The sequence below is a fragment of the Varanus komodoensis genome, unplaced genomic scaffold (genome assembly GCF_004798865.1).
Source record: "Varanus komodoensis strain SLA01 unplaced genomic scaffold, ASM479886v1 scaffold27, whole genome shotgun sequence".
Lineage (NCBI taxonomy): Eukaryota > Metazoa > Chordata > Lepidosauria > Squamata > Varanidae > Varanus > Varanus komodoensis.
Window position 1 is genome coordinate 7,700,513 of NW_025335701.1, and position 27,224 is coordinate 7,727,736.

Genomic DNA, 27,224 nt, shown 5'->3' on the forward strand with positions numbered 1-27,224 from the left:
TTTGGCCCGGGCGTCCCGTCCTAGTCTGCCCATCGATGCACCGATTCTCAACTACCCGTGCTTGGAAGTGGAGAAGGCCGGGCCGGCACGCCTCTGCCGCTCCGTGATTGGCTGCAGGGTCGGGGACGAGAAACCCATTGGCCAGCGCTCCCTTTTTAACCCGGCGTGCCGGCTCCGCCGGGGGAGGAGCGGGCGTGGTTGTACCGCAGCCCCTGTGCGTGGTGTTCGGTCCTGCGGCGAAGAGTCGGGGGGCATGTGCTGAGAGGATGGCGGCGCCAGCCGGCCCCGGGCGGAGGGAGCGGCTCGCGCGGCCGCTGGCCCTTCTCGTCCTGGTCCTGGTCCTGGTCCTGCTCTGCTCGCTGCAGGGCGCCGGGGGCGGCCTGTTCCGGGGGCGCCCGCCCGGCGGCGGCCGCAGGTTCCCCGGCCCCCCGGTCCTGCTGGGTAAGGGGCCCGGGCGGGGGGAGCCGACGGGAGGAGGCCGGCAGGGCGCCCCGCCGTGGGTCGCTGCGGGGATGGGGAACCGCGGGGGAAGCCGAAGGGTGCTCCCGGGGGAGTCAGGGCCACCGTCGCCAGCCGTGGGGGCTGCTCTGCGCTGCTTGCACGCCCCCCCCCCCACACACACAGTGCTGCCCATGAGCGCGGTCTCGTCCCTAGTCCTGGAAACTTGGCGATGCGTTTCTGGAGGAGGACAACGCGCGCGCCTCGCCTGCTCCTGGTGGTCCCGATCCAGTCCCTTGGATTTGGTGAGGGGGAGGCCTTAGTCTCCTTTCCTCCCTCCCTCGAATTCATCCGCGGGTCGTTCACCTCCCGTCCAGCCTGTGATCAGCCCCCAGGCACCTGTTTGGAGGTTTGCGGCGCCCTGAATTGCAACGAAACTGTTGGGGGGGGGGGGACGACGACACACTTTTCCCTGGATTTCCAACACAGCTGTTGGGGGGACACACTTTTTCTTGAGTTTCCAATGCAGCTGTTGGGGGGCATGCACACACTTAGGCCTCCTTACAACCCTCCCAGATGGCTGACCGGTGGGTTGCCAAGAGCCCGACTGCATGGGCAGAACACGACTCGTTGAGTCTTCGAGGGTCTCTTGGAAGGAAGCTTGTCAGCTGAGGTTTGATGCTGGTGTGTTTTGGAAGTTCTCTAGAAGGCAGAGTGGTTTGAGGGGAGGGGAGGGACACAAAAGACAGGCTCTTCATGGCGTAGGTCCCCCCCCCAGTAGTTGGTAGAAGAACCTTGAGGAACAATTACAGCTGCAAGTCGTCTTGGGGAAGTAGCAATCAGCGGTGTACATCTGGATTCCGCAATGTTTGCCCAAGGTTTGCAAAACTGCACTAGCTCTGTTAGGTTGGATGGAGATTATTGGTGAACAGTGACTTTCAAGTCTTGCTACAGAGTTTCAGTGGGCAGTTCCAAGACATTCAGGTTCTTCTTTTGAAATCACTCCAGTGTTACTTTGGCTGTCATTCTTCTGCTGGAAGATGAACCTTACCCCAGTTCCAGGTCCCATGTAGATGGAAACAGGTTTTCCTCTAAATTTAGCCTGTATTTGGCCTTATCGGTCTTTCCCTCAGTTAGTAGACCTGCTTCCCAATTCCTGCTGGGGTAAAGCATCCCTGCAGCATGATGTTGCCACCGCAAGTCTCATGGGGTGGATGGCATTCCCAGGACTTTGCACTGCACATGGTACTTTTCAGCAGGGTGAAAATTTCTCTTTAGTCTCCTCAAACCAAAGAACGTTTTTCCAGGTGTGGGTGGTGTCTGCCACATGCTATTGTGCAAGCTCCAGATGGGCTTTGCCACCCTTCCCATAAAGCCCAGTTATGTGGAACATCTGGGCAGTTGTGCTCCAATGGGTGTTTTTCCCATTTCAGTTAAGGTTCTTTGGGGTTGTCATTGGCTTCTTGGTTGTTGCTCTAATGCCCTCCTTTAGGTGGAGTTGCAGTTGAGACATATTTCTGTTTTGTAACAGTGGTGCTCTAAGGAATGTGCCTATGTAAGTAGGATTTTTTTTAAATAACCCAGCCAAACTGGTGCTTCTGCACAATATTCTTCTGGAGTTGTTTTGATGGCTCCTTGGTCTCATGATATATAATGTTTGTTTAGATAGTTCTCCACATTGAGGTCTGGGTCCTTCCAGAAAGAAACATATTTAATGTGAGATCTAAAATTGTCCATAGATGGATGGATTCAATTTAATGACTTCCAGTAGGTGATCTCTGGAGGCAGTGAGTTTTGCTAGTGCAAATATCGGCATGTTGTGGCAAGGGGAAAGGGGTAGTTTGGTTGTTGAACTTTATGCCACAGTAAAGAATATTTTGCACCTTCACAGTGCTGAGTACCTTGTAGCAGTTAAAGCCAGTTCAATCTCATGTTGTAGAACAAGAAGTGGGAAAGTTAAAGGCACTGCAAATGTCTGGCTTGCAGGGGAGGGGAATAATTTTGCTTGCATGGAGTGGGACATGAAGTGGCTTTGCACATCTGTTTGGCCCTGGAGGAGCAACCTGTGGAAGGAATATTTGAAGGGAGAGAGGAGGGGAAAGGAGGGCACTTACTGGGGTTGAGAGAGCTTAAAAAATGGAGAGAGATTTCCTTGAGGAGCTTGAAAAGAAGATGGTCCTCGTGGAGCAGACCAAGTGCCTTGCATTCCCACCGGCTGGATTCACGCAATGGCAAGCTGTGGCAGGAGTAGCAGAAACGTGAAATGCGGCATGTTTACCACCTAGAGCCAGCAGTTTGTTGGAAGGGTTCCACATTTTGGCACTACTCACCATCATATGTGAAGCTGGTTAAAGTGTTTTTCTGCTGTTTCCCTGTTTTGCCCAGTGAGTTCGGTGGCAAGAGTGGCAGCCACGGGTGCTCCAGCAACCATTTTCCACCACCCTGCCTGCTGAGCTGAGCGATGGCTGAGCTGTCTTGCAAGGCGTGGGCCCTGTGAGGCTGGTGTCTCGCTCGCATGCAAACCTTGCAAGGCTGGCAAGGGGAGTGGCGGGCATGGCAGTGGCAGGCAGCCGAACACCGGGGAGGAAGGAAGGGTAGGAGCAGTTCATGACGGTGCTGCTTCCCAGCTGTGGGAGCTGAAGGGGTTCGTGCTGCCGTTTGGAGGGAACTTGGAGGCTTGTGGAACCTACTCATCAGTAATTACCTTGTGACCGTGTGACACAAGGTAAGAAAGGTAAATTTGTGGTATTCCCCAGCATTATGTGTGATCAGCCCCATTGTGTGAATCCAGAGTTTTCTTCATTTAATTTTTCTTTTCCAAATCAATTTCATCAGCCTTTTCCAAACATACACTGATTTGTGTCTTACCTTGTTGGTAAGGGTGCCTATGTGCATTGAGAGTGTTTCTGAAAGATTTGAAAGTCCATATTCTTTAGACTGGTGATTGTTTTTGCAGGCGTGACAGTATTTCCATTTTTTTTTGATGAGTAAAGCTAAATAGTGCAAAATCTCATCCCTGTAATAGCATGGGTTTGTGTCAGTGTTCAGAAAGTGTAATGAAATGTCTGAGCTCTCCAAACTCTGTCACAGCTGTTCTGAACAATCCAGGCTGCAGCTATTTGATTAGGAAATGGACACAGGAAAGGATATACTATGTACTTAGAACTGGGAAAATTTGTTTTCTCATTATACGCAGTGTTCCATATTGAAATCTGTATTTGCATGTTGCCTACTCCATTCAGACTGAAATCCAGCTTTGTAATTCTGTCCTTTGTGCTGAACATGATAACACGGAAGTTTAGGTAGTTTTCCACATTAGCGGTAACATTAATATTGCATATATGTATTACAACATCGCAGAACAAAATTATGGAAGTTCTTTGGCTAATCACAGTGTAATTTAAGCTTAGTTATTGCTGTGTTACTGGAGAGAAGTCTGCTCTGTTATTTATTGCATCACATTTTCATTTTTAAACGATGTTTTAAAGGAGGCTGGTGAACTGAGTTAAATGAACACATTAATCATAGAATAGTAGAGTTGGAAGAGTCCGAGAAGGTCATCGGGTCCAACCCCCTGCTGGTGCAGGATGCCAAGCCAAACCATCCCACTCAGATGGCTGCCCAGTTTTGCCTTGAAAGTCTCCAGTGTGGGAGAGCCCCCCACCTCCCCAGGCAGCTGGTCCCACTGTCATATTGCTCTGGCAGTGAGGAAGCTTTTCCTGATGTCCAGCCTGAATCTGGGTTGCTACAACTTGAATTGATTATTCCGTGTCCTGCACTCTTACATCAGCAAGAAGAGATCTTGAGCTTCCTCTTTGACAGCCTTTGAGGGACTTCATGTCCCCCCTCAGCCTTCTCTTCTCAAGGCTGAATGTGCCCAGTTCTCAGTCTCTCCTCACAGGGCAATGTTTCCAAACCCTGGATCATTTTTGTTGCCCTCCTCTGGACCTTTCCTAGTTTTTCTGCATCTTTCTTACATCTTGGTGCCCAGAACTGGAAGCAGTATTCTAGATAAAGTTCGGATGATACACATTTGAATTGCTGAGCTAGTAAAGCAGAAAATAATTTGTCTGCATGCCCCTTTATAAAGGTGAACTGTTTTCAGTTCACCTAGTTTATACTTCAACGCTGCAGGGAGCGGTCTTCTTTGGTATTTAATCCAGACCAGGAATCTGCTGAAAGAAGGCAGTTTGTGAAGTATCTGCTGATCTGTATTAGTTCAGTGAGTTGAGTTGGAGCACAGTCCTAGCTATGCATATCAAGGATTTTAGTTCTTGCAACTAAACTTTTCACTGCCAACAAAACAATCTAGCAAATTAACAGTAATGTTTAAAAATGTTCACAGTTAGAAACATGCTGGTTACAACCAAACTAGAGGACTGAAATGCTCTCCAGCCTGGAAACTGCGGTCTGGCAAAATTCTGCCAGAATGTTTGAGGAGTAGGTTCTTGGATCACATTATAATCTGAAGATGTAAACTGAGTAACAAATTAGAGAACTGCTGGGATAGAACACAGACAACACCTTTTGTTTTGCAAATGGGACATTATGGTGTTGATTTTGCCACAATGATTTAACAATATTCCTCATTCACTTCAAAGTGTAGTGGATCATTTTTCCCATGGAAATATTACATCAGCTTGTTCTGGGTGTATGCCAAGTTATGGTACAAATGTTGCCTGCTTCAGAACACAATATTTTGATCCCCATTGATATTTCGATCCCCATTGTTTAGCAAGAAAAGTAAATAAAGTGGACATTTCCTATATAACTTTCTACTGCTGGTAGTGCAAAGAAATTAATGGAAGTAAGCAGGGTTCAAGTAGTTCTCCATCTGTCCACTCTGCTTTCAGTGAATTATACCTCTCTTTGGTGGTCAGCTGCTGAGGACTTGTTGATAAGGTAGATGTTGATAAGGCTGTGACATCTCTGCCACCAGCATTGATATTTTTTTAAGCAACAAGCCATCTTCCACAGCCAAAGTAGCAAAAATTAAAGTGGATGGATTTTAAGAAAAATCTGTGACCACTAGGAGAATCTGATTCTTTTCACAGAAAAATGTGATGGCTGTCATGCCTTAGTGGCTCTTGAAATTAAATGAGCACTTTTATTTGGTTACTGCTTGCTTATAGAGACTATAGCATTCTCAAAAGTTTTCAAACTTACAAAAGAAATTCATTTATACTGTATATGGTAACAGACTGTGTTCACTTCCTGTAAAATACCGGTTCCTAGATTCAGTCAAACAGTGACAGAATGAACCTTTATTTACTCTGCCTTTCAGTTGAGACTGGTAAGAACTCAGCTCCTGCAAAACCCTCAAGCTTGGATCAGCCTCCTCTGAATTGCTTTGTGCTGAATTGGCACAGGTCAGAGAAAGCATTGCGAAGGTAAACATGAAACATGTGCAGGTGTGCAAACCGAGATGGAACCCCGCTACATGAGTGTTCAGTGGAAACTCAAGAGTGTGAGAGGATGGCCTTGCTCTGCTGGCAAGGAACCGCTTTTGAACTGCTTGGTTGCAGGGATATTGGTGTGTGTTGTTCCAGCGGCTCAGATTTAGACTATTGCATGCCTGGGCCATGTGCTACATTCCAGCATTAGGATTGGGAAGCATGCCTGCGGCATCACAGGGTTCAGCCTCGTAAGCAGGTGGGCAGTTCTGGCTCTTTTATAGACTTGGTCTTCAGGTGACTCGTGTTTGGCTTACAGTGCAGTGTGCTGTCCCAGTGAATGGGCATATGGCCACTGCACTGTGCGTAAGCAGTTACAGGCTGACTCCATCAGCTTTCACAACTGTCCTTTTTGAGATCCTGTGCCATCCAGTTGTGTCTGCTAGAATTCCTGAAAATCTGCCATGGAACACCAGTGTGTCAGAACTTTGGGACATTTATGCCTGGTCCTGGTCAATTCCTAACTACGGAAAGCAAAAGCTTTGCAATACTAAATCCCGAGCATTTCCAGGTAGGGCTGGGAAAGGGTTGTCTCTGAAACACGGGAGAGCCACTGCCTATTAGTGCGGGCAAGGCCGAGCCTTGGTCTTCATACCGGGCAGGATCCTTTATGTCCCGCTAGACCATGCTGGGGCGCATAGATAACTGAGCAACATAGATAACTGAGCAACAGCAGTCACCAAACAGGGAAGCGCCAGGATTGCCTTGAGCAGAGTTTGCAAAGTGAATCAAGCCAGAAGTCCAACAGTCTCACTTCCTATTTAAGAAAACTGAAGTGTTATAAAGCATCTTAAAGGTCAACTAACTTTAAAAAAGCATAGGCAATTTACAATGTTCTAGCCTCCAAAAAGTACATTACAGTAAATTTTTGAATTTTCAAAGTACTGTATCCACACTGGCCTTAGGCTTCCTCATATTTCTGGAATCTGCAGCAGAATTTCACTGAAATGCTACACATTCAAAAACTGAAATAGCTTCTAAGCCCAAAAACTGTAATACAAACCTTGGAATTTGAGTGATTGTGTAATGTTCAATTAAAAGTATGTGAGAAATATTTTAATATTCATTTTGGATCTATGTAAAACTCGAACCCAAGTTACACTGGTATTACAGGAGTGGATTTTCATTTATCACCGGTCCCTAGGTAGATGTAGCCTATGATCAACATTCCACTGAAGTTAGTAGGATTTATTTCTTGTGTCAGGTGCTGTATATGAAAACCCAACTGCTGAATGTCCCATTTCCCTCAAAATCATGTGTGCTGAATGTAGAATATATGCAGATTCAACCTATCTGATTTCAGAAAAAAAAAAGCTGGGACAATTTGTTTTGAACTACTAAAATATAAAATGGAGTATGGACAGTGCAGTAGCTTGACTTTTCTCCTCATTGAAAGATGACTATATTATCTTTGTTCACTGTAATAAAATAAAAATTGGTTATGTGCAAGTGGTAAAGTGATTCTATAGCAAATGCAAAGAGGGCTAGAGGGGCATAATTCCAGCATCTTGATCATGTCAACGGATAAGCTGTTGCACTCTCTCCTAGCTGAGGCAGCTGGAAAGTTACTGGGGCCAGCCGCAAGTGCTTTGTCTAAACCAGGGTCCTCAAACATTTTCAGCGGGGCCAGTTGAAAGGTGCTGGTGGGGGGCACGGGCCGGTGAGGAGGCGGGGGTGGGCACACACTGAGTTTTCTCTGAGCGAGTCCAAAAAGATCTCTGCGCAAGCAGGCTGCTGCCTCGCCACCCGCACGCAGCAAGTCCAGAACCTCCGAGGCGGGCTGGATTCGGCCCACAGGCCATAGTTTGCGGATCCATGGTCTAAACCAACAGATGACTATCCGCCTTAGAAGGCAGTCCTCATCTGAACACTTTAAAAATGTCCCTTAGTGCAATGCTATCTCTAGATACGATAACATCAGAAAACTGGCTGTTTGCTCCTTTGGCTGAGATGTTCATGAAATCCTGAAAGTCACGTGTATCGAATATCCCTCATGCATTTGCTGATAGCACTATTTGTGGAACAGATAACCAAAAAGGAAGTGCCAAATTACCAACATGGCAGAACATGTTTTATTTCCTAATATTTTGAACATGACGGTCTTCCGAGTTGGATAGAACATAAGAACCAAAACTAATTTCAAAGGGTTTAGGGGAGAGTTGGTATATGCAGGGCTGGAGAACTCTGTGCTAGCTTGGTCGAGCATCTAGATATTTGAAATAGTTGTATCTGTAAGCTCTAATATTAACCTTTGTAATATTTTTCTTTTATAGATGTAGACCTATAAGAAAGTTATTTTTTTGCACCTGCTTAAGTTTTCCTACAGCTTGTGGAAAGTCATTTGTCACTGTTGGCCAAGTTTGTAAAGCCACTTGTACAGCAAACATATCTTGGCTTATAAGAATCTTCTGAATTAATGTCAGGGCTAGAAAGGATGACTGCATGATGTACCAATCCCGTTGAAGATCAAGCATGAGAGCAATCTGTGCCCTGGACACCCAGCTGCCAAATTTGACCTAAGCCAATAACAGAAACGATCTGCATAAGGAAGTTAATTCCCCAAGGGCTTTGCTTAGGGCCAGACTGGACCAGTTCCAATTTTAATAAAGCATGTGTGTGTAAGAGAAAGGTGTTAAACACATTCGTAGGCATGTGGGAATAAATGCCGAACCCTTCTGTGCTCAAATTTCCCAACCAGACACCTAACTAGTGGTTTTGCTTGCAGTGAGAATCCAAGAACATAATGTGCTTCAAGAGCAAATGGGGGAGAGAAATATGTACACACAAATATATACATACATGAACTGGGCGCAATCTGACATGGATTGGACTTCTATTCACATAGTTTGTCGCTTTGGCTCTAGATTTTTGGAAAACTGAGCTCAGACTTCTTTAATGTAGTTATAAACACTGAACCTCCAACAAGTCCCAGACAACGTAGTTAACTGCTTGTCAGGAATCCATGAGAGATGGCGTATTAGGCCAGAATAATACGAACTTTGTAACAGAGACAGGAAATGTTATCTTTGTCTGTATGCTTGTAGTAGCTACCCTTGAAATTAACTGAAATGTTTAAGTTTAGTGTACTGGACTGCTGTTAGAGGCAAGGTGTAACTTGGAGAAGTATTGTTTGCATAATTAAGCTTTTCTGTTCTGCTTTGTGATGTATATAAATGGTGAGCTGGCAAGCAGGTGCAGCGTCGTGACCTGCTCTCTTGCGTACTGTTACAGGCATGTGTTTCTTGGTGCTACTCTAATAGAACCATCGCTTTTCTTTCACTTGTAGCATACATGTTTGTTTACCTAGGCTCTGACAATCCTTAAGTATTAGCTGAAAATCCACTTAAAATAAAAGAACAAAGACAAACCGCTTAAAAGGCATTGGAATTCTTTTCAAAAATTCTAGCCCATCTTCTAATCCAAGGGTAAAGTGGTCTGAACAAAGAGGAGTTGCAATTTGATGTATGTATATACACAGATGATGCATGAGTATACTACTTGCAGAAATTGGCTTTAATTGTGCCAATTTTCATCCACCGTAAGACACTGACAGAACAGGTTTGTATTTAAGATTGTCGCACTGTTGCAGAAAAAGTACTCAGGAACTTTTAAAAGCTTGAAATGTTGATGGGTCAACCATTTTTCCTTCTTGCTGAAAACACAGTGCTGCACTTTGCTTGGCACGGTGTCCAAAATTTGACCAAAACTAGGAGGAAATCAAGGGCCTGCAGATGTCTTCCAGGTCTCTTACTTTCCCTTGCCATGTTGTAAAAACTGCTTTCAGAACTGAAGAGGTGAAGTCAACCATGCTAGACTGGACCTTCAGTTCACAGAGGGGCAGCAGCTGAGATTGGGTTAGTGCCCTTGACGAACTCAGAAGACTTTCCAGTGAGTCCTTCTCATTAGGTGGCCAAAGTATTGAGTTTCATCTTCAGGATCTGGCCTTCTAAAGAGCAGTCAGGGCTGATCTCCTCTAGGACTGACTGGTTTGATCGCCTTGCGGTCCAAGGGACTCGCAGGAGTCACCTCCAGCACCACAATTCAAAGGCCTCAATCCTTTGGCGCTCAGCCTTTCTTATGGTCCGACGCTCATAGCCATGCATTACAACTGGGACCTCTTCAGTCTACACTTACAGCAGCATGAAGTACTGAAATTAAAATATAAATGAAGCTCAGGGATAATCTCAGGGTATTACTCAGAACAGTTAAGTGGTATTTTGGGGTCAGGATCAAGGGCGAGATGGATAGAGTCAAACACAAAGCAATTCCAAAAAGGAAAACCTGCTTCTGAGTTCGAGAGACCTGCAGTGAGGGACGGGTGTCCTTTCTGTCAGGACAGTGATGACGACACACGACTGGAGGTTCAGTCGGATTGAGAATTCATGGCAAGGCCTGGAAGTTGCCGTTCAGCGCACTCCATCCAACTTGACGGAGCGGAGCTGCAGCCCTCTTGCCACAAAGGACGAGCCAACACTGCCGCGTCCGGATACGCAAAACTGCCAGAGATGTTCCCAAGAAGGCTTGCAGCTGTTCCGTCAGCAACCAGGGACTGCCAGCTTGCTCACGTTTACTGAACTTCTGTGCCACAAAAATATTTTGTGCTGTTGCAGTGCTGAGTTTTTCCTCAACGTCAGGTGCTCACAATGCCAGTTAAATCTATTTCAGTTCTAGGTTGTAGCAAAACAACACGTGGAAAAGTTGAAGTGGGGTGAGCACTTACACAAGGCACTGTAACTGATATGACTGAGATAACCATGCCTGAGATAAGTCTGGCTGGAATGCTGAGCAAATTCCAGCTCCTTTGCAGTGTTTGTGCTGAAATCTCTTAGAAGTCCAGATTGCCCTAGAGAGTTGCAGCTTTTATGTAGGAATAAATAAGATTGTGGTGTATTCTGAAGTCTGTTAAATGTAGTGAAGTGGGGGTGGGTGTCTGAATTTGAACACCCAGAATTTGGTGTAACCCCACCTTTTCCTGTGTTGCTGCAGTGCCGGGCGATCTGGGTAACCAGTTGGAAGCAAAGTTGGACAAGCCTTCCGTGGTGCACTACCTCTGCTTCAAGAAGACCGACAGTTACTTCACATTGTGGCTGAATTTGGAACTGTTGCTTCCCGTTATCATCGACTGCTGGATAGATAATATCAGGTGGGTATGTAGGAATAAATAAGATTGTGGTGTATTCTGAAGTCTGTTAAATGTAGTGAAGTGGGGGTGGGTGTCTGAATTTGAACACCCAGAATTTGGTGTAACCCCACCTTTTCCTGTGTTGCTGCAGTGCCGGGCGATCTGGGTAACCAGTTGGAAGCAAAGTTGGACAAGCCTTCCGTGGTGCACTACCTCTGCTTCAAGAAGACCGACAGTTACTTCACATTGTGGCTGAATTTGGAACTGTTGCTTCCCGTTATCATCGACTGCTGGATAGATAATATCAGGTGGGCTACAGCATTGTTTTAAAAGTGTTGCAGAACTTGCAGCCGAATTATCTGCCGAGAGTAATGAGAACATGGGCTCAAATATCTAATCCTGCTTTGTTTTGCCTTCTTTGTTTTGAAGTTATTTGATGTTTTAGGACTTCAGTCATGGGCTTACATATTTGAATGCTTTGTGGATCAGTAAAATTGCTAAAATAACTCGACTCTAAATGAAAACTTGGCTTGTACCATTTTAATTCTTCTTTGTGTAGCTTCTGCATTGGCACTAGGAATGGTCTGAGAAGCAGAAGTGATCTGAAGATCTACGGGCAGTTTGTACAGACAATGTTTTGCAGTGGCTCCGAGGGAATCCTCATTCAAATCTTGGCTCAACTATTGATCCAGACTAGGGATGCAAAGATCTGGTCTGAATCAGACCGTCTTGTACTTGCTATACTTCTTTCTTGGCCATGAAGCAAGTCAAACAAAGATGCACTTTTTGTGCAAAGTACACAAAGTGTACTCAAGTGGTGTGTGCACAAGCCAGTCCTCGTGAACTCACTTGGACTCACTTCCTGCCGTAGGCCCACGTGAATACTCAGCGTGAGATGGGCTTGGGGCAAAGGGGAGATGGGCAGGAGTTTGGGTAGCTGAACTGAGGAAATCCGACGGATTTCATGCGTAATCACTAACATTTCCTATGTAACATTCAGTCTTGTATGAGGCATGTGATATACTCACCGAGAACAAACAAACAAGGTAGAGCATTTTTAACGTGCAATTCATTGTGGCAACGGTGAGTCATCATAGATGGAAATAACCCAGAGACTATTTAGTTCACACCCTTAAGGCAGCACTTTCCACAGAAGGATCAATTTCCAATTGCTCACATAGTTTGTGTCCTAACATTTGTTAGTGCAGACTTCTGTTGCGTAGCGTTGCTAACCTGAGCCAATGTAGGAAAAGGTACTCGTATTGAGCCATAAGATACTGCCTATTTAAAGGGAAGAAGGCTCTGTGCCAGATCTTAAACTGCTGTTGAAGAATATCAATAAATTGTTAATTTTGGCAGCAGTCAAGTAGTTTGGAGTTTTGCTTGTCACTCAACTTGTACGTATTTTACAGACAACCTCTGTTTTTCTTGCATTTCACAATGGTCTATGAGTTAATGGCATGCTAAGTTTTCCTGTGGAAATGGTAGCCTTCAGATGAGCAAGCTTTACGAAGAGTATGTTGGAGGCCCAAGTGTAGTTTCTCTCGTGCTCCTGAAAAGCAGGTGCAAAACTCAGTGGAGTTAAAAATCATACACATGGAAAAGGCACCAATTACATTGCTCCACTTACTTGCCAGAGTAGGTAATGTAGAGTCATTAATCAGTGGTAGAAGGTAGAAACAAATGTTGGGTGCGCAAGTTGTGAGATTTAATCCAAATGGTTAAAGATACTGGCATTTCATGGTTGGTGGTAACTCCGCTTGTACTTGTTTATATTATGTGGAGTGGAAGGAAGGGGAGTGTTAGTTGCCCAGCGAAACTGCAAAAGATTTGGCTTTCCTTATAACTGTTAACTTGACGGCAAAAGAAGAAGGGGATGGCAGAGGATGAGGTGCCTAGATGGAGTCACCGAAGCAGTCGGCGAGAGCTTAGGTGGACTCCAGGAGACGGTGGAGGACAGGAGGGCCTGGAGGAGTGTTGTCCATGGGGTTGCGATGGGTCGGACACGACTTCGCGGCTAGCAACAAATAACCATTATCGGGGCTTTGTTGAAATAGTCTATTTAACATTGTCTCTCAGTGTCTTAGCCCTTCTTGCTGGCTTTATTGTTTAGGTTTTTCACACTGCACCTTGGTCCCAATCACTGGGAAAAGGCAGGGTACAAATATAATAATTTACATTTACTTTTATTTGTATTATTTATTGTGTTTTCACGCCACTGCATCGCCTGGGGACTCTGGAAGGCTCACAAGAACATTATACTATATCATAATAAAATTTATATTTACTTTAATATTTATATTTATATAAATATTTATATTCAGCATTATAAATATTCACATTAGGAGTCAGTGTGGTGAAGTAGTTAAGAACACAGGGCTGGAACTCAGACGACCTGGGCTCTAGATCCCACTCAGCTGTGCAGCCAATTGTGTGACTTTGGGCTGGTCAGAAACACTCATCCCAACCTACCTCACTGGGTTGTTGTGGTGGTACAATTGAGAACAAGAGGAGAATGATGTGAGCCACTTTAAGCTCTTTAAAAAGGGAAAAGGTGGGATATAAATATAAAAATATAACGAATGCAGATCTCATCTCTATAGACCTGAAGCCAGTGTTTGGGCACTATGTTCTAATGCAGCAGATTGATGCTGCACCTTGTTGGTTTAACATGGGGTAGCTAGAAAAGGAATTTTCAGACCGTTGAGAGCACATATTTTGTGTACCTTGTTACTTCGATGCTGGAGTTACCTTTGCCGCAGGATGTGATTGCTCACCGTTGCCTTGATGTTCATCTTTCTCCTCAGGCTGGTATACAATCAAACTAGCAGAACCACTGGGCCTCCAGATGGGGTCGACATCAGAGTTCCTGGATTCGGACAGACGTTTCCTTTGGAATTCCTCGATCCCAGTAAAAGAAGTGTTGGTATGCATTTTACCCAGTCTTTTATTATCAGAGACTGGACTGCAGCAGCATTTGGAAGTGACATTCCAGAGACCTGCATGCAAAGCATGCAGAATAGCTTCTTTCTCTTAATAAATACGCTTGAACTCAAAACACCCACTTAAAAGTCCTGCTGTTGCTTTTGGGAAGAATCTTGCTTGGATCATTCTGGGTTTTATTTATGTATTTTTTACATTTATCTACAGCCTGACTGCTAAAAAGGCAGTTTGCAACCATTTAAAATGTTTCAAAGCAAGAAAATCTTTAAGGCTTAAAGGAAGAAAAAATAACAAAACCGAAGAAAAGCTCTCTCGAGACTTATTTGTATAATGCTTGCGCTTGATGGAAAGAGGCCCGTGCTTAGAACTTGGGTATGTGCCTTCTGGGGCTTCCTTTGAAAGGCGATGTCAAGCTGTGGCAGCTGGTGGGGGAACAGTGCTGTTCTGATGCTCACCAAGAGCCTGGCACACTTAAAGCTAGTGAACATGGCTCAGGTGTACACATGCCATGAGCACCAGCAGTGCACTGGCCGCCTTCTCTTCTCCAGCAGCCATGATCATGTAGGCCAGCCATGCCCAGCCTGATGCCCGCCAGAACTTGTGGACTACAACTGCCAGCATTCCTGGTTACTGGCTATGCTGGCTGGGGCTGATGGGGTTGAAGTCCGAAGCATCTGGTGTGTACCCAGGTTCTTCTTGCGCTCACTAAATCAGTCATGTGCACCAGCTTTGTGGAAGTCTGAGGCAGACACAACTTGCTTTGGTGTTTCGTTCCATCCTACCTCAGCAGGATGAGGTAGCTCTGACCGATTGCCATTAAACTTGGTTTATAGTGTTGGACTAATAAAGCTCGCTTAATGAACTCACCAGGTTGCAAAGATTCCGTGTCCTCTGTGTTGGTTTTTGATGTTGCATGGCACTTTTTTTTTAAACCAAAGTCCTACTCTAATGATGCTGTTTCATGGAAACGCTTTGAGCTGCTTCCTTTTTCCCAGCAGCAGCAATTCAGTCATTCTGGTTAGAAGAAAAGTTTCTTAACTAGTCTCCTAGTTTGAATAGCAGCTGGTTAAGGTGCTACAAGGCCCTCCCTTTGGTGTAGTCTCCATATGGTCTGGAGCCTTGGTGTCTTCCTAAGGCCATCGTTCATGGTGTGAGACCTTTTTCGTGGTTGGTTTCAGGCAGCTGGGCACAGCAGCTGTGCTCTCCCACCTCAGGGAGGTAAGAGAAGCCCTTTCCACAAATGGCTGAAGTTTGGCTCAGTCCTTTTCAGGTGAATAGCAAGTCATTAGGGTCATTCATTGTCCTTAGGAGGGGGAGGCCCACAGGAGCCAGGCTGACTAGGTGACCCCCTTTCAGGGTGGCTGTGTATGCAGACGTGAGTGTGGCTTGTGTGAGGCAGAACATCCTAAAACAGACCACGAGTCGTTTGCAGAGCCCGTGCTTGGCGAGTTTGCCGGGCGACCCCTGTGCGTGGTTGCATGCTCAGAAGGGTGGTTAAGGTGCACCTGTGGGTCAGGCCGTGCTGCCAGCCCAGTGCTGTCACCACCACATGCTTATTCAGGAACTGACGCAAAAGGATCCTGAACGCTTAAGATCACTCTGGGCAAAGGGCAGTGCTAGTGGCCTCCGGCATTCCTTGATACCCAGTTTCTCTTATCCACAGGTACCTATTTCTACATCCTGGTGCAGACCCTGGTAGACCTGGGCTATCAGCGTGATGAAGATATTAGAGGTGCTCCCTATGATTGGCGGAAAGCCCCAAGTAAATAAAACTTTATTGTGGGAATCGGAGTTACGTAAGCAGGAGGAATCGGACACGTAGTTTTAAAAGGCTTGGTGTAAACGGTGGCTCAGGATCATGCATTTTCTGGGGAGAATAGGGCTGCGCCAAAGGTTGAATTGTTGCCCCTCACATGCTGAGCATGAGCCAACCATGTGATACGGCTGCAAAAAAGCAAATGCTATTTTGGGCTGCAGTAGAGGTCTGACTTCCAAACCTCATGAAGTCCTGTTTCCCCTCTTATTTGGTACTAATTAGGCGCCATCTTGACTATTGTTTCCAGCTCTGGGTGCCAGTTTAAAAAAGATGCAGGAAAACTGGAAGAGGTTCAGAGGTGGTCAGCACAGACGATCAGATGGAAACAAAGCCCTGTGAGGAAAGATTGAAGGAACTCATCATGTATCGCGTGGAGAGAAAACTGAAGGGAGATATGATTGCACATTTCAAATATTTTAAGTTGAATATTTTGATTTGAAATCTAAACATCTGAGGGGAATCCTTTTTTTCAAAGACATTAATAGCCTTTTCTTTATTAAAAAAGACACTGCACCTGAAGAAATAACTATAGGGCTGCCTTGAGATGGTTTACACAAAAGTCCAGGGGGGAAAAAGTACTTGAAATAACCAAAATGGCTGTGCCACAATTTTGGAATGTCTTCTCCACAATGTCAGTTTGGGCTGGCCTTAGGAAATGGGCCTGGTCTAAGAGCTGGTTCTTAGGACCAGCCTCTGAAGGGTCCAGGCTGCCTGAGTGGGTGCCTGATCGGGAATGGCCCCATCAGTTGTTCCCTTTTTTCAGGAAAGTGTCAGTTCCTGTGTTCATTTTTGGGAAAGGATGTTGCCCCATCCCCCGGGCAACAGTTTCAGCTTCAGTTCTGTTCATGACGCAGAAGTGTGCTGGGGTTTTCTGCGAAGCCTGCAGGCAAGCTGGGAACATGAGGTCCTCTGCTATCTGCCCAAATATGTTTGCTGTCCTGATGCAATGGACTGTCACCTGAGAGTTAAAGAGTGGCAGGATCACTTATAAACAGGCCTCAGTGACCTTTATGCATCACAGGTGGCACCACAAGCCAAACAGCTCTGGCTGAGTCGGCGGGGGAGGGGAGGGGAGGGGAGGGGTGAAGGTTGATACCATGCATGTCACTCCGTATCAGCTCCACGCAGTCCTTTCTGTGGAGTCACTTCCCCCTTTAGCTGCCATTCATCAAGTGCTGGGAAGGCGAATGATGAGGGTCCTTTGGAAACCCGCGTTGTCCCTTTGCAGTCTCTCTGCATTGGATTATCTGGTCATGCTCATCATCTGTGCCAATGTGAAGAGAGGCTTTTTGCCTTGCATGGTGGAACTTTAGCCTAAAAGATTTAGGAGACCGAATGCAGCAGGGAGACCTTGCCAAATTGTTGGAGATGCTCTGGTGCAGCTTCTAATCTGCTTTTAATTAAAAAAAATCTATGTGGTCATGAAAGAACCAGTGTGGTGTAGTGGGTCTCGGAAGATCTGGGTTCCGCTCAGGCCATGAGGCTTACGCAGTGGCTTCGGCCCAGTTACCGGCTCTCAGCCTCACCTACCCCAGAGGGTTGTTGCGAGGACAGAATGGAGAGGAAGAGGGCCATGTAAGTTGCCTTGGGAACCTCACGAGAGGAAAACCGGGGATGTATATGTGAGATGATGATGATTCAAGTATAAGGAGGGAAATTGCTTGTATATTTTTATGGTTATACTCTAACATCCTATGACTAGGCTATCATTGAAAGGTATAATCTATAATTTACAGAAATGTAGGTAATGTAGTTAAAACATGTAGTGCTTTTTCTAATTTACAATCAATTCAAGCTGTTTAGATGTGTTATTAAATTAATTTAACACAATACTGTTCCACAAAGATTAAATTAAAATAGGAGGTACTGAACAAACTCATTCAGGTAATTGGATGAATTATTTGCCATGTTTCTTCCAGATGAGAACAAAGAGTACTTCTTGTCCCTCCGGAAGCTGATAGAGACCATGTATGAGGAGTACGGTGAGCCAGTGGTCCTGATTGCACACAGCATGGGGAATATGTACATCCTCTACTTCCTCAGCCATCAGCCTCAAGACTGGAAGGACAGATACATCCGGGACTTTATATCCCTGGGCGCTCCCTGGGGAGGCGTGGCTAAAACTCTCCGTGTGCTGGCATCAGGTATGAATGCGGATGGCTGAGGGCGAGTCACTGAATCGACAGGTGTTTGTGATACCCCCAGTGCACTTTTCTGCACCGCTAGTACATTTTGATCCACGGGGTGTGGGCTGTTGGTGTACGTCCCAGCTCCTGAGCACACTAAGCGTTCCTCGATCATGATCAGTTTCTGTTCCACCCAACAGCTAAAGCTCTCTGGGCAGTTTACAGTACTGGACAGATTGGTAGAAGCACATTTTGTCCTGTTAGAAGTGGACCTTGCAAGCCTAGGCTTAGCTAAACAATAAATATTTTTGCCCCTGTCATTAAGTTAAAAAAATCTTGGAAATGTCCTGCACTGCTCTCTGCTTTCAGGTTCCTCTCCCTCCAACATTTCAAGGTAGTTCTCTTTGTGCAGATATTCTAAGGAATCTATTTAAAGAGCTTTCAGACTCCTTGAAAATAGCCAAGTTTCCTCTCAACAGAAACATGCATAGCCCTGATTGTTGTGGAAAACAACTATAACTCAATATGCCAAATTAAAAAAAAGGACTTGAGAGCAAATAAAAGCAAATACTGCTTTTCACAGAAGTAGCAAACCAGGTGGGAAATTGGTTAGAGCATTTAGATTAAGGTCTAAGACAGGGAGAGACCCCTCTTCAGAGGAGTGTAGCTGAGGAGCGGTATCAAAGAGGTACCTAAGGAAGAAATTTCTGAGCTGACACGTCAGAAATCAATATATCACCAGAGCTGGCATTTCAGTATGAAGCTGCGATGGGAGATGTTAGACCTGCTGTTGGAATCTGCCTGCTTTCTGCTTTTCGCTTTCCACCACGCTTTCTTATTGACAGAATTCCAGTTCACGTGAGCTTGTTCTTTTCAAGTCGATAGGCAGGGTGTGTGTGTAGAGAAGCACTTGTCCCACTGGGTAGCTGCAGCGGAGCTGCTCTTTTGCACACACCTCAGAGAGAAGCCAGGAAGAAATGCTGTTTCCTCAGCCGGGTGAAAGCGATATTGTTGTTGTTAGTTGCGAAGTCGTGTCCGACCCATCGCAACGCCATGGACAGCATTCCTCCAGGCCTTCCTGTCCCCCACCATCCCCCAGAGTCCACTCAGGCTCACACCAACTGCTTCAGTGACTCCATCTAACCACCGCATTCTCTGCCGTCCCCTTCTTCTTTTGCCGTCAATCGTTCCCAGCATTAGGCTCTTCTCCCGGGAGTCCTTCCTTCTCATTAGGTGGCCAAAGTATTTGAGTTTCATCTTCAGGATCTGGCCTTCTAATGAACAGTCAGGGTTGATCTCCTCTAGGACTGACTGGTTTGATCGCCTTGCTGTCCAAGGGACTCGCAGGAGTCTCCTCCAGCACCACAATTCAAAGGCCTCAGTTCTTCGGTGCTCAGCCTTCCTTATGGTCCAACTTTCACAGCCATACATTGCAACTGGGAAAACCATAGCTTTGACTATATGCACTTTTGTTGGCAGGGTGATGTCTCTGCTTTTTAGTATGCTATCTAGATTTGCCATAGCTTTCCTCCCCAGGAGCAAGCGTCTTTTAATGTCTTGGCTGCAGTCCCCATCTGCGGTGATCTTGGAGCCCAGGAAAATAAAATCTGTCACTTCCTCCATTTCTTCCCCATCTATTTGCCAGAAAGTGAGAGGACCGGATGCCATGATCTTAGTTTTCTTAACGTTGAGTTTCAAGCCAACTTTTGCACTCTCCTCCTTCACCCGCATCAAGAGGCTCTTTAGTTCCTCTTCACTTTCTGCCATGAGAGTGGTATCATCTGCATATCTGAGGCTGTTGATATTTCTCCCAGCAATCTTAATTCCAACTTGTGATTCATCTAGGCCCACCTTTCTCATGATGTGCTCTGCATATAAGTTAAATAGACAGGTCGACAGTATACAGCCTTGCCAAACTGGTCTCAATTTTGAACCAATCAGTGGTTCCGTGCCCAGTTCTCACTGTTGCTTCTTGACCCACATATAGGTTTCTCAAGAGACAAATAAGATGGTCAGGTACTCCCATCTCTTTAAGAACTTGCCACAGTTTGTTGTGATCCACACAATCAAAGGCTTTGGCATAGTCAATGAAGCAGAAGTAGATGTTTTTCTGGAACTCCCTAGCTTTCTCCATGATCCAGCGTATGTTGGCAATTTGATCTCTAGTTCCTCTCCCTCTTTGAAACCCTGCCTGTACTTCTGGTAGTTCTCGGTCCACATACTGCTGGAGCCTAGCTTGTAGGATTTTGAGCATAACTCTGCTAGCATGTGAAATGAGTGCAATGGTGCGGTAGTTTGAACATTCTTTGGCATTGCCCTTCTTTGGGATGGGAATGTAAACTGACCTTTTCCTATCCTGTGGCCACTGTTGAGTTTTCCAAATTTGCTGGCATATTGAGTGTAGCACTTTCACTGCATCATCTTTTAAGATTTTGAAGAGCTCAGCTGGAATACTGTCACCTCCACTAGCTTTGCCGTTGCTCAGTCTTCCTAAGGCCCATTTGACTTCACATTCCAGGATGTCTGGCTCTAGGTCAGAGACCACTCTATCATGGTTTTCAGGGACGTTAGGATCTTTCTTGTATAGTTCCTCTGTGTAATCTTGCCACCTCTTCTTAATCTCTTCTGCCTCAGTTAGGTCCCTGCCATTTTGGTCCTTTATCATGCCCATCTTTGCATGAAACGTTTCCTTCATATCTCCAATTTTCTTGCAGAGATCTCTGGTCCTCCCTATTCTATTGTTTTCTTCTGTTTCTTTGCACTGTTCATTTAAGAAGGCATTCTTATCTCTTCTAGCTGTTCTCTGGAATTCTGCATTCAATTGAGTGTATCTTTCTCTTTCTCCCTTGCCTTTCGCTTCCCTTCTTTCCTCAGCTATTTGTAAAGCTTCCTCGGACAGCCATTTTGCTTTCTTGCATTTCTTTTTCTTTGGGATCGTTTTAGTTGCTACCTCTTGTACAATGTTGCAAACCTCCATCCATAGTTCTTCAGGCACTCTGTCTGTCAGATCTAATTCCTTAAATCTATTTGTCACCTCTACTGTATATTCATCAGGGATATGAAAGCGATGTAAAGAAGTAGTAATCCTTGAGGAGGTGATGAGTTTAGAATATTGCAGCAGTAAATGTTTTGAAGCAGGGTGGACAGTTCATATTGGTATATTTCCTTATTTTAAAAAAACCTTGTGAAAAGAACTACTTTAAAAAGGAAACCCTTTCTTTTTACAGCTGTCAAAATTTCCATGCTCTCAAAATAGGGAGTATTTTTCCTTTTTTCCTGAGTACTTAAGAGTCTAGGGAAAGGATGGAAGACACTGGGAACTTTCAGGTTTACACTTCAAAACGGGAAGATCTCACAGTGAAGTGGGTGATATACTCACCTTGTTGTTGTTGTTGTTGTTCAGTAATTCATTCATGTCTGACTATAAGCCATCCCATGGGCTAAATCTCGCTACACTTTCCCATCCGGTGCCACCTCTTTCAGCTGAACTATGCTCTGGCCCGCATCCTTTTTGATTGAGTCTAACTCACCATACCCTTTGGCAAACAAAGGTATTTGTACAGCTCTGATTTTTGGTGACAGCTCACCATTTGACAGCTGTCGAGTGAGAAGCAAAGTAATAGCCTTTTTTCAGCTTTGCTTGTTTGATGGTCGCAACTTGTTCCCGGAGGGCTTCGGCAGCAGTCACCTAGTATGACATGGAGCAGGCAAGAAGATGGTGTTTTGGTCATCCACGTTTTGGTCGTGCATACCCACGAAAGTCTGACGTGAAGTGTTACAAATAACTGCGGCTGTTGAGCTGCATAGCAATTAAAAGCATACAAATAAAAAGCAATGGAAATGTTTATGTTCAAAAAATAAAGGAGGTGACGATGCTTCAGAGGACCTGTTCCATCGTGCCGCTTTGGTCCTTGGAGAGGGTGTCAGTGGCAGAAAGTGTGAAAAGGTGGCGGCAGAGGGGAAAAAAAGTGAAGTGATAGAAAATGGGTTGTAAGCAGAGCCGGGGGAAGATGCGTCCTTGGGATACCCGGTGGAGGACCAAAGGGGAAGGAGTTGGGGGCAGCCCACTGTGTGCGGGATTGTCCAATGCTCTGCGGGTTGTTCCACAAGCAACCCAGCCTCCCAGCCCTCTTTAGGGAAGGCAAGACTTGGATTACAGGAAGCGCTGGAAGTTAGATGACAATTTTTGTAGGAAGGTAGCTTTCCCCTAGTTAATGCCAGCTTGGGTATCAAATATGTGTCCCTAAATCCTTAGGAATGCCAAGAGCTGTTTTCTCAGACATGCCAGTTCTGCTGGCTTGGACACCGTGGCGGAATGCGATGCCTTACTATTTTGACGGCACACTAGAGGAATGTTATGAGAATGTTACATATGAATTTCCACTAAATCCACATGTTCTTGTTATAGTTTTTTAAAGTAATACCAACAGGGGACCCATTATGTCCCGCATTTGGCGGTTCCTGCCCCCATTCACGTTCTGCTTAATTTACAACTTTTGCAGCTGGACAATTTATGACAAATCAGGCACATTAACAAGACGTGCTTTTAATGCCACAGGTGACAACAACCGGATCTCGGTCATCAGCTCCCTGAAGATCAGAGGGCAGCAGAGATCTGCCGTGTCAACCAATTGGTTGCTCCCGTACAACTACACGTGGTCTCCAGACAAGATCTTTGTCAGCACATCGACGGCTAACTATACCCTCCGGGATTACCGCAAGTTCTACACTGACATAGGCTTTGAGGATGGGTGGCTTATGAGGGAGGAGACAGAAGCCTTGGTCTATGAGATGGCTCCTCCGGGCGTCCGCATACACTGTCTCTTTGGCACAGGGGTCGACACGCCCGACTCCTTCTTCTATGACGCCTTCCCGGACAAGGAGCCCAAGACCTTCTACGGCGACGGCGACGGGACAGTGAACTTGCAAAGTGCCTTGCAGTGTAAGAAGTGGGTGGGTCAGCAGGAGCAGGAGGTGCTCCTGTACGAGCTCCCAGGAAGTGAGCATATTGACATGCTCTACAATCCCCTTACCATTTCCTACGTGAAAAAGGTTCTTTTCGGCTCCTGACCACCTTTCCTCCATGGCATCTGGAAGTCTCTTTCAGATTGGGGGAGGACGGTTTTACTGTCTTTGGCCTCTTCTTTTTAAAGCCTGTTTATTTGGCTTGTTGGGCCTTGTCGGAAATCCATTCGATGTCCATTAATGATCACTTGGCTCCTTGATTAGTGCTCATAACACACTGTGATGTCCTGTATCTAAAAGGCTGATTCCAGCCACGTTTAGCTATCTCTAGTGCCACGCCTGGTGTCCATCTGTGTGAAGAGTCTCTTGTGCTCACTCTCCAGGTTGTAGGAAGGTTTTCTCTTTCCGTACTTACTAAGCTGTAACATAAAATGGAGAAAACGTTAGGATTTAACATGCTTGTTCTGAAGGCTTGGGAATACTGGATCATTGCTCCCACTAGAGAAGAAGGCATTAAGAGAAGTCCCAGTAGCAGCTGCTGCAATGACACAGATTTAATAGCACCTTAAGTTGCTGGCATCCAGCCAGGTATGCATGGTTCTCAAGAAGGTAGAGTGCACCTGGGAATTCCTGCTAACCTCTTCTAGCCTTAGGCTGAGTCTGTAAACGCAGGCCTTGCTGGAGCGAGACGGCAGTGACAATGCTAAGGCATTCTTCACTGCGACTTGTCTGTATTGCTAAATTTTGCCCTGCTAGGTAAGAATGACCTTTTTAAGGGTGTGATGTCCATGAATTGTTGCGATCAGTTGGCGGTCACTGGAATAGTTGGCATGCCATTCCTTTTAGCTAAGGCCGGTGCCTGGTCAAGTATTGATTTTAGCCAGACGCATTTGTCCTGGAGTGGCCTTCTGACAGCATTTTGCCTGGAGCATCGCGATGCCAGCCATGCCGCTGCTGTTCCTACAGCCTCTGTTTTGGAGAGAGTTGAATTAGGTTTGCGGTAAGGCGAGCTCTGCCTGGGAATCTTAGCAATTACCGGGTTGCAGGATCACGTCAAGCTCTGCTTTTCTGGCACTGTGGCCTCCTCCTGTATTTCACTGATGCTTTTTCTATGCTGGGAAGATTGAGCCTTGTTGCATACAGCACAATGACAGGCATGGATTTGCTCGTAAGCCAGGTGTCATCGCGTGACTTTGTGTCCATAATTGCAGGAATGTCCCCTGGAAAGAGGCTTGACCTTCCCATGGGAAACCTCTGCAGTGAAGCCCCATTTGACCCCACAACTCTCCCTCTGTTCAGGTGTTGGGGCAGGCATAAACTGACTGCTCCTTTCAGAGCAAATGGATTAAGGTGTTTGCACACGCTGCTTCTTGTCACCCAGGTAAGAGTTTCCTGGTTAGCTTAGCAGAGGAGAAAGCGCAAGGAGGTCCAGCAGTTAATTACATGGTGCAGCCACGCCTTCGAGTTCAGTATGTTGTGAGTACGAGTTACTTCCTAGTCATCTGTCTCCAGTTAGTGAGCCAGTCCATGTGATCCTGTCGCTTCCAGTCCCACTCCAGCTGCATTTGCGCCATCACCCTTGCCCACACGGCCTCCTGTGTTGTCAGACCTGGCTGGCATGGCTTGTAGGGCTGGGTAACTCCTCGTCCAGAACCCACGGACTGTTGTCGGGTCACGGAGCAGCTTGTTAGCCATCCAGCAAGCCACCTTTGCCAGGTTTGGTTGACACGAGAAGCTGTGCCAGTGATGGTCATTATGGCAGTCCTGCTAACATGTGATTGATACATGCAAAATGGCTGGCAAGCTGTGGTGGTGTACACCAGTGCAGAAGGTGGGGCCCCTGTGCACGCTTGGTGTGAGCTGCCTAGTGAGTGTAATCGCCCCTTTTGCGATGTCGGAACTTGACGGTTGGTTGGGCCGACCCTCGGATTGATCGTACAAGTGGATCAAAGGCTGGGAGCCCTCAAACGGGCCGCGGAGTCTGAGTGTTTTGCTAACCCTCCTGGGCCGCGTGTGCCTATAAGATGCCTTGGTGCACTCCTGCAGCACTGTTGGCATTTTTTAAATGGTGGCTGGCAGCGTTGGGGATGGTAACCCATCATAACTCGTGGCATACGGGGCAGGGCATTCCAAACATAGGGCTTCCTTGAGATTTATGCCAAATGCCCAAGTTCAGAGGTCAGGCTGATTGGGTGGTCATAGTGTCATTCCGCTGAAGCGCCTGTTCTTTAACTTAACATTTTTCTCCCAAACTTAAAAACATCTAGATCAATGCTTTACATTTCAAGCATTTTTGCATAATCTTGGTCCTTTGGGGAAAACAAATGCCATCCTCCCCACCCCATTTAAAGTATTCCCCGCCTTTTGGAATATGAAATTTTGGTCACTCAGCTTCCTGTTTTTCAGCAGTGCCAGGAGGCACTTTAAATGCTGTGCACAGGCAGGACCCCTGAAAATTTCCTCCAGACATCCTTTCACGCCATGTACCTGGATGCTGCCTCCTTAAGCCGCATCTTTGAACTGTCAGCGTAACTCTTTTCCTTTAGCTGTAGTTGCACCTATAGTTTTGTCTAGATCTCGTTGCAGCTGCAACCCGCTAAACTGCCCTAATTATAGCCCTGATTTTGGCCACCAATCTGGTTTTACCTGGTCTGTCAAGATACCCTCTACGCTCCCCTTGCCTTTACAATAACTGCAAAGTTCCATCATTCTGGGTGCCATGTGGGTGGCTGGAGCTAACATTCTCCTGAGGGCAAAGCAGAGCTTGGTTGTTGGTTTTGCAGATCCAGAGGAAAGATCCACAAGAGGAACATCCACTTCAAAGCAGCTTCCAAAAGTTGCTGCTTGCCGAAGTGGACTATATGACAGAACTGAGTGAGGAGAATCCATCCGTGGAAACAAGTACGTGATCTTTATTCAATAACCTGATAATGGATACGTTGCAATTTATGCAGGGTCACCCATGCGCTGGGCATTTGATGGGATAACAGGAAGTTCTGGCCCATGGAGCTTCCCATCTTAACTTTCAACAGAATGAGGGGAGAGAGGAGGAGGTTGGGCTAAGAAAAGAAGGTGCTCAGCTGGCCTGCGTTCTGCAGCCTTTCAGCACCGTTGACTCCTGCCATTGTGCCCTGCTGAATGCTTAACAGTGCAGCAACTAATTCCCAGTCCCGTTTCACAGGGCTGCCTGCATTTCTTTTCTCCAGCTTGCTGAATGTCTCAGCGGGCCTCCGCAGGTGGCTTGGCTGGGCAGGGAGAGTTTTGCTCCCTTCTTAATACTCGCTTTAGGATCATGTCATGCCTGCTTTGTTTTATAGCAGTGTATGCAAAGATGTTCAGCTGCTTTTTGCCCTTTGCTGTCAGCCTTCTTTGGACTCCAGGTCCTGAACCCTTTGTGACAGTGCAAGACGAGAGGAAAACCTTTAACACTCGCCATTCAATACTGTGAATGATGCCTGTCCAGAAACGCAATAGGCACACTTGATGCTTTGCAGTGCCCCCAAGCTTTTTGTAGATCTGGGCGAGGATCCCGCAAATTGTGCCACTACTTGGATGGAACCTGGTTTTGTTCCTGCGTCCTGCCATGCTGGTTTTGAAACTTTAGATCAATTTGTTTGGGCATCAGCTGTTCAAAGCATCAGATTTCCAGCCGCCCTCACGAGTTTTGTTGATGATCTTACAATATCATTTTGGTGCTGCTAACTAGGAGAACTCGAGAGGAAAACATTCCCCTTTCCTCTTAAGGGCATCTCATCCAATTCCCGGGAGTTACACATTTGTCTTGTCTGCATATCCATGCAGCATTCTTCCCAGGTGTTTTTCAAAAACCAAAATGCTTTCTGAGGACCAAATATATTGTTTCTGGTGCAGCGTGGAGAGACAATGCTGGATGGAATTTCAGCTTTTTTGTTGGTTTGTTTTTATAAATATAGTGCTACTGCATAGAATCAGGGTCACTGTGTGATTCTGCTAGGAAGGGTGGACTTCACCACTGAGCAATAAGTGCAAAGGAGTTTGTAGGCCAAAGTCGAGAACTCTTGCCATTAAGCTTGTTTGTGAAATGCATAGTATTTGAGATACTCCAAAATTCAGGGACTGCATGATTACTTTGTTGTTCTCTGCTTAACAGTATTTTGTATTGAACACTGCCTGGTAAGGCCTGTTCTTTTTATATGCACTTTCCTCCTTTGTGTATGAATATAAAGTTCAGCAGATTTGTTGCATATTTGATTGTCATACTTTGATAACATAATAAAGTTGATCAAAAGCTACATGTTTCCTGTGTCAGCAGGCAGTCTTACCTTGTTTGGTTACTTTCGGTTATTGCAAAACAGCATCATAATAGGCTGCAACCCTGAATG

At 45.9% G+C, this 27,224-nt stretch overlaps 1 protein-coding gene across 1 annotated transcript; it reads left to right on the forward strand.

Moving 5' to 3' along the window:
* The first annotated feature begins 222 nt into the window (after window positions 1-222).
* Window positions 223-27,134, forward strand: PLA2G15 (phospholipase A2 group XV). The gene is made up of 6 exons (XM_044434079.1): window positions 223-441; window positions 10,878-11,034; window positions 13,821-13,939; window positions 15,620-15,718; window positions 17,692-17,916; window positions 22,457-27,134. The coding sequence occupies exons 1-6, from the start codon at window positions 267-269 to the stop codon at window positions 22,966-22,968; spliced, it is 1,287 nt and encodes a 428-aa protein (XP_044290014.1). The 5' UTR covers window positions 223-266; the 3' UTR covers window positions 22,969-27,134.
* Window positions 27,135-27,224: the final 90 nt, after the last annotated feature.

Coding starts and splice junctions, on each gene's coding strand:
- PLA2G15 (XM_044434079.1), top strand. CDS start 267: ATGGCGGCGCCAGCCGGCCCCGGGCGGAGGGAGCGGCTCGCGCGGCCG. Junction 442..10,877: donor CGGCCCCCCGGTCCTGCTGG/GTAAGGGGCCCG, acceptor GTGTTGCTGCAG/TGCCGGGCGATCTGGGTAAC. Junction 17,917..22,456: donor TCTCCGTGTGCTGGCATCAG/GTATGAATGCGG, acceptor TTAATGCCACAG/GTGACAACAACCGGATCTCG.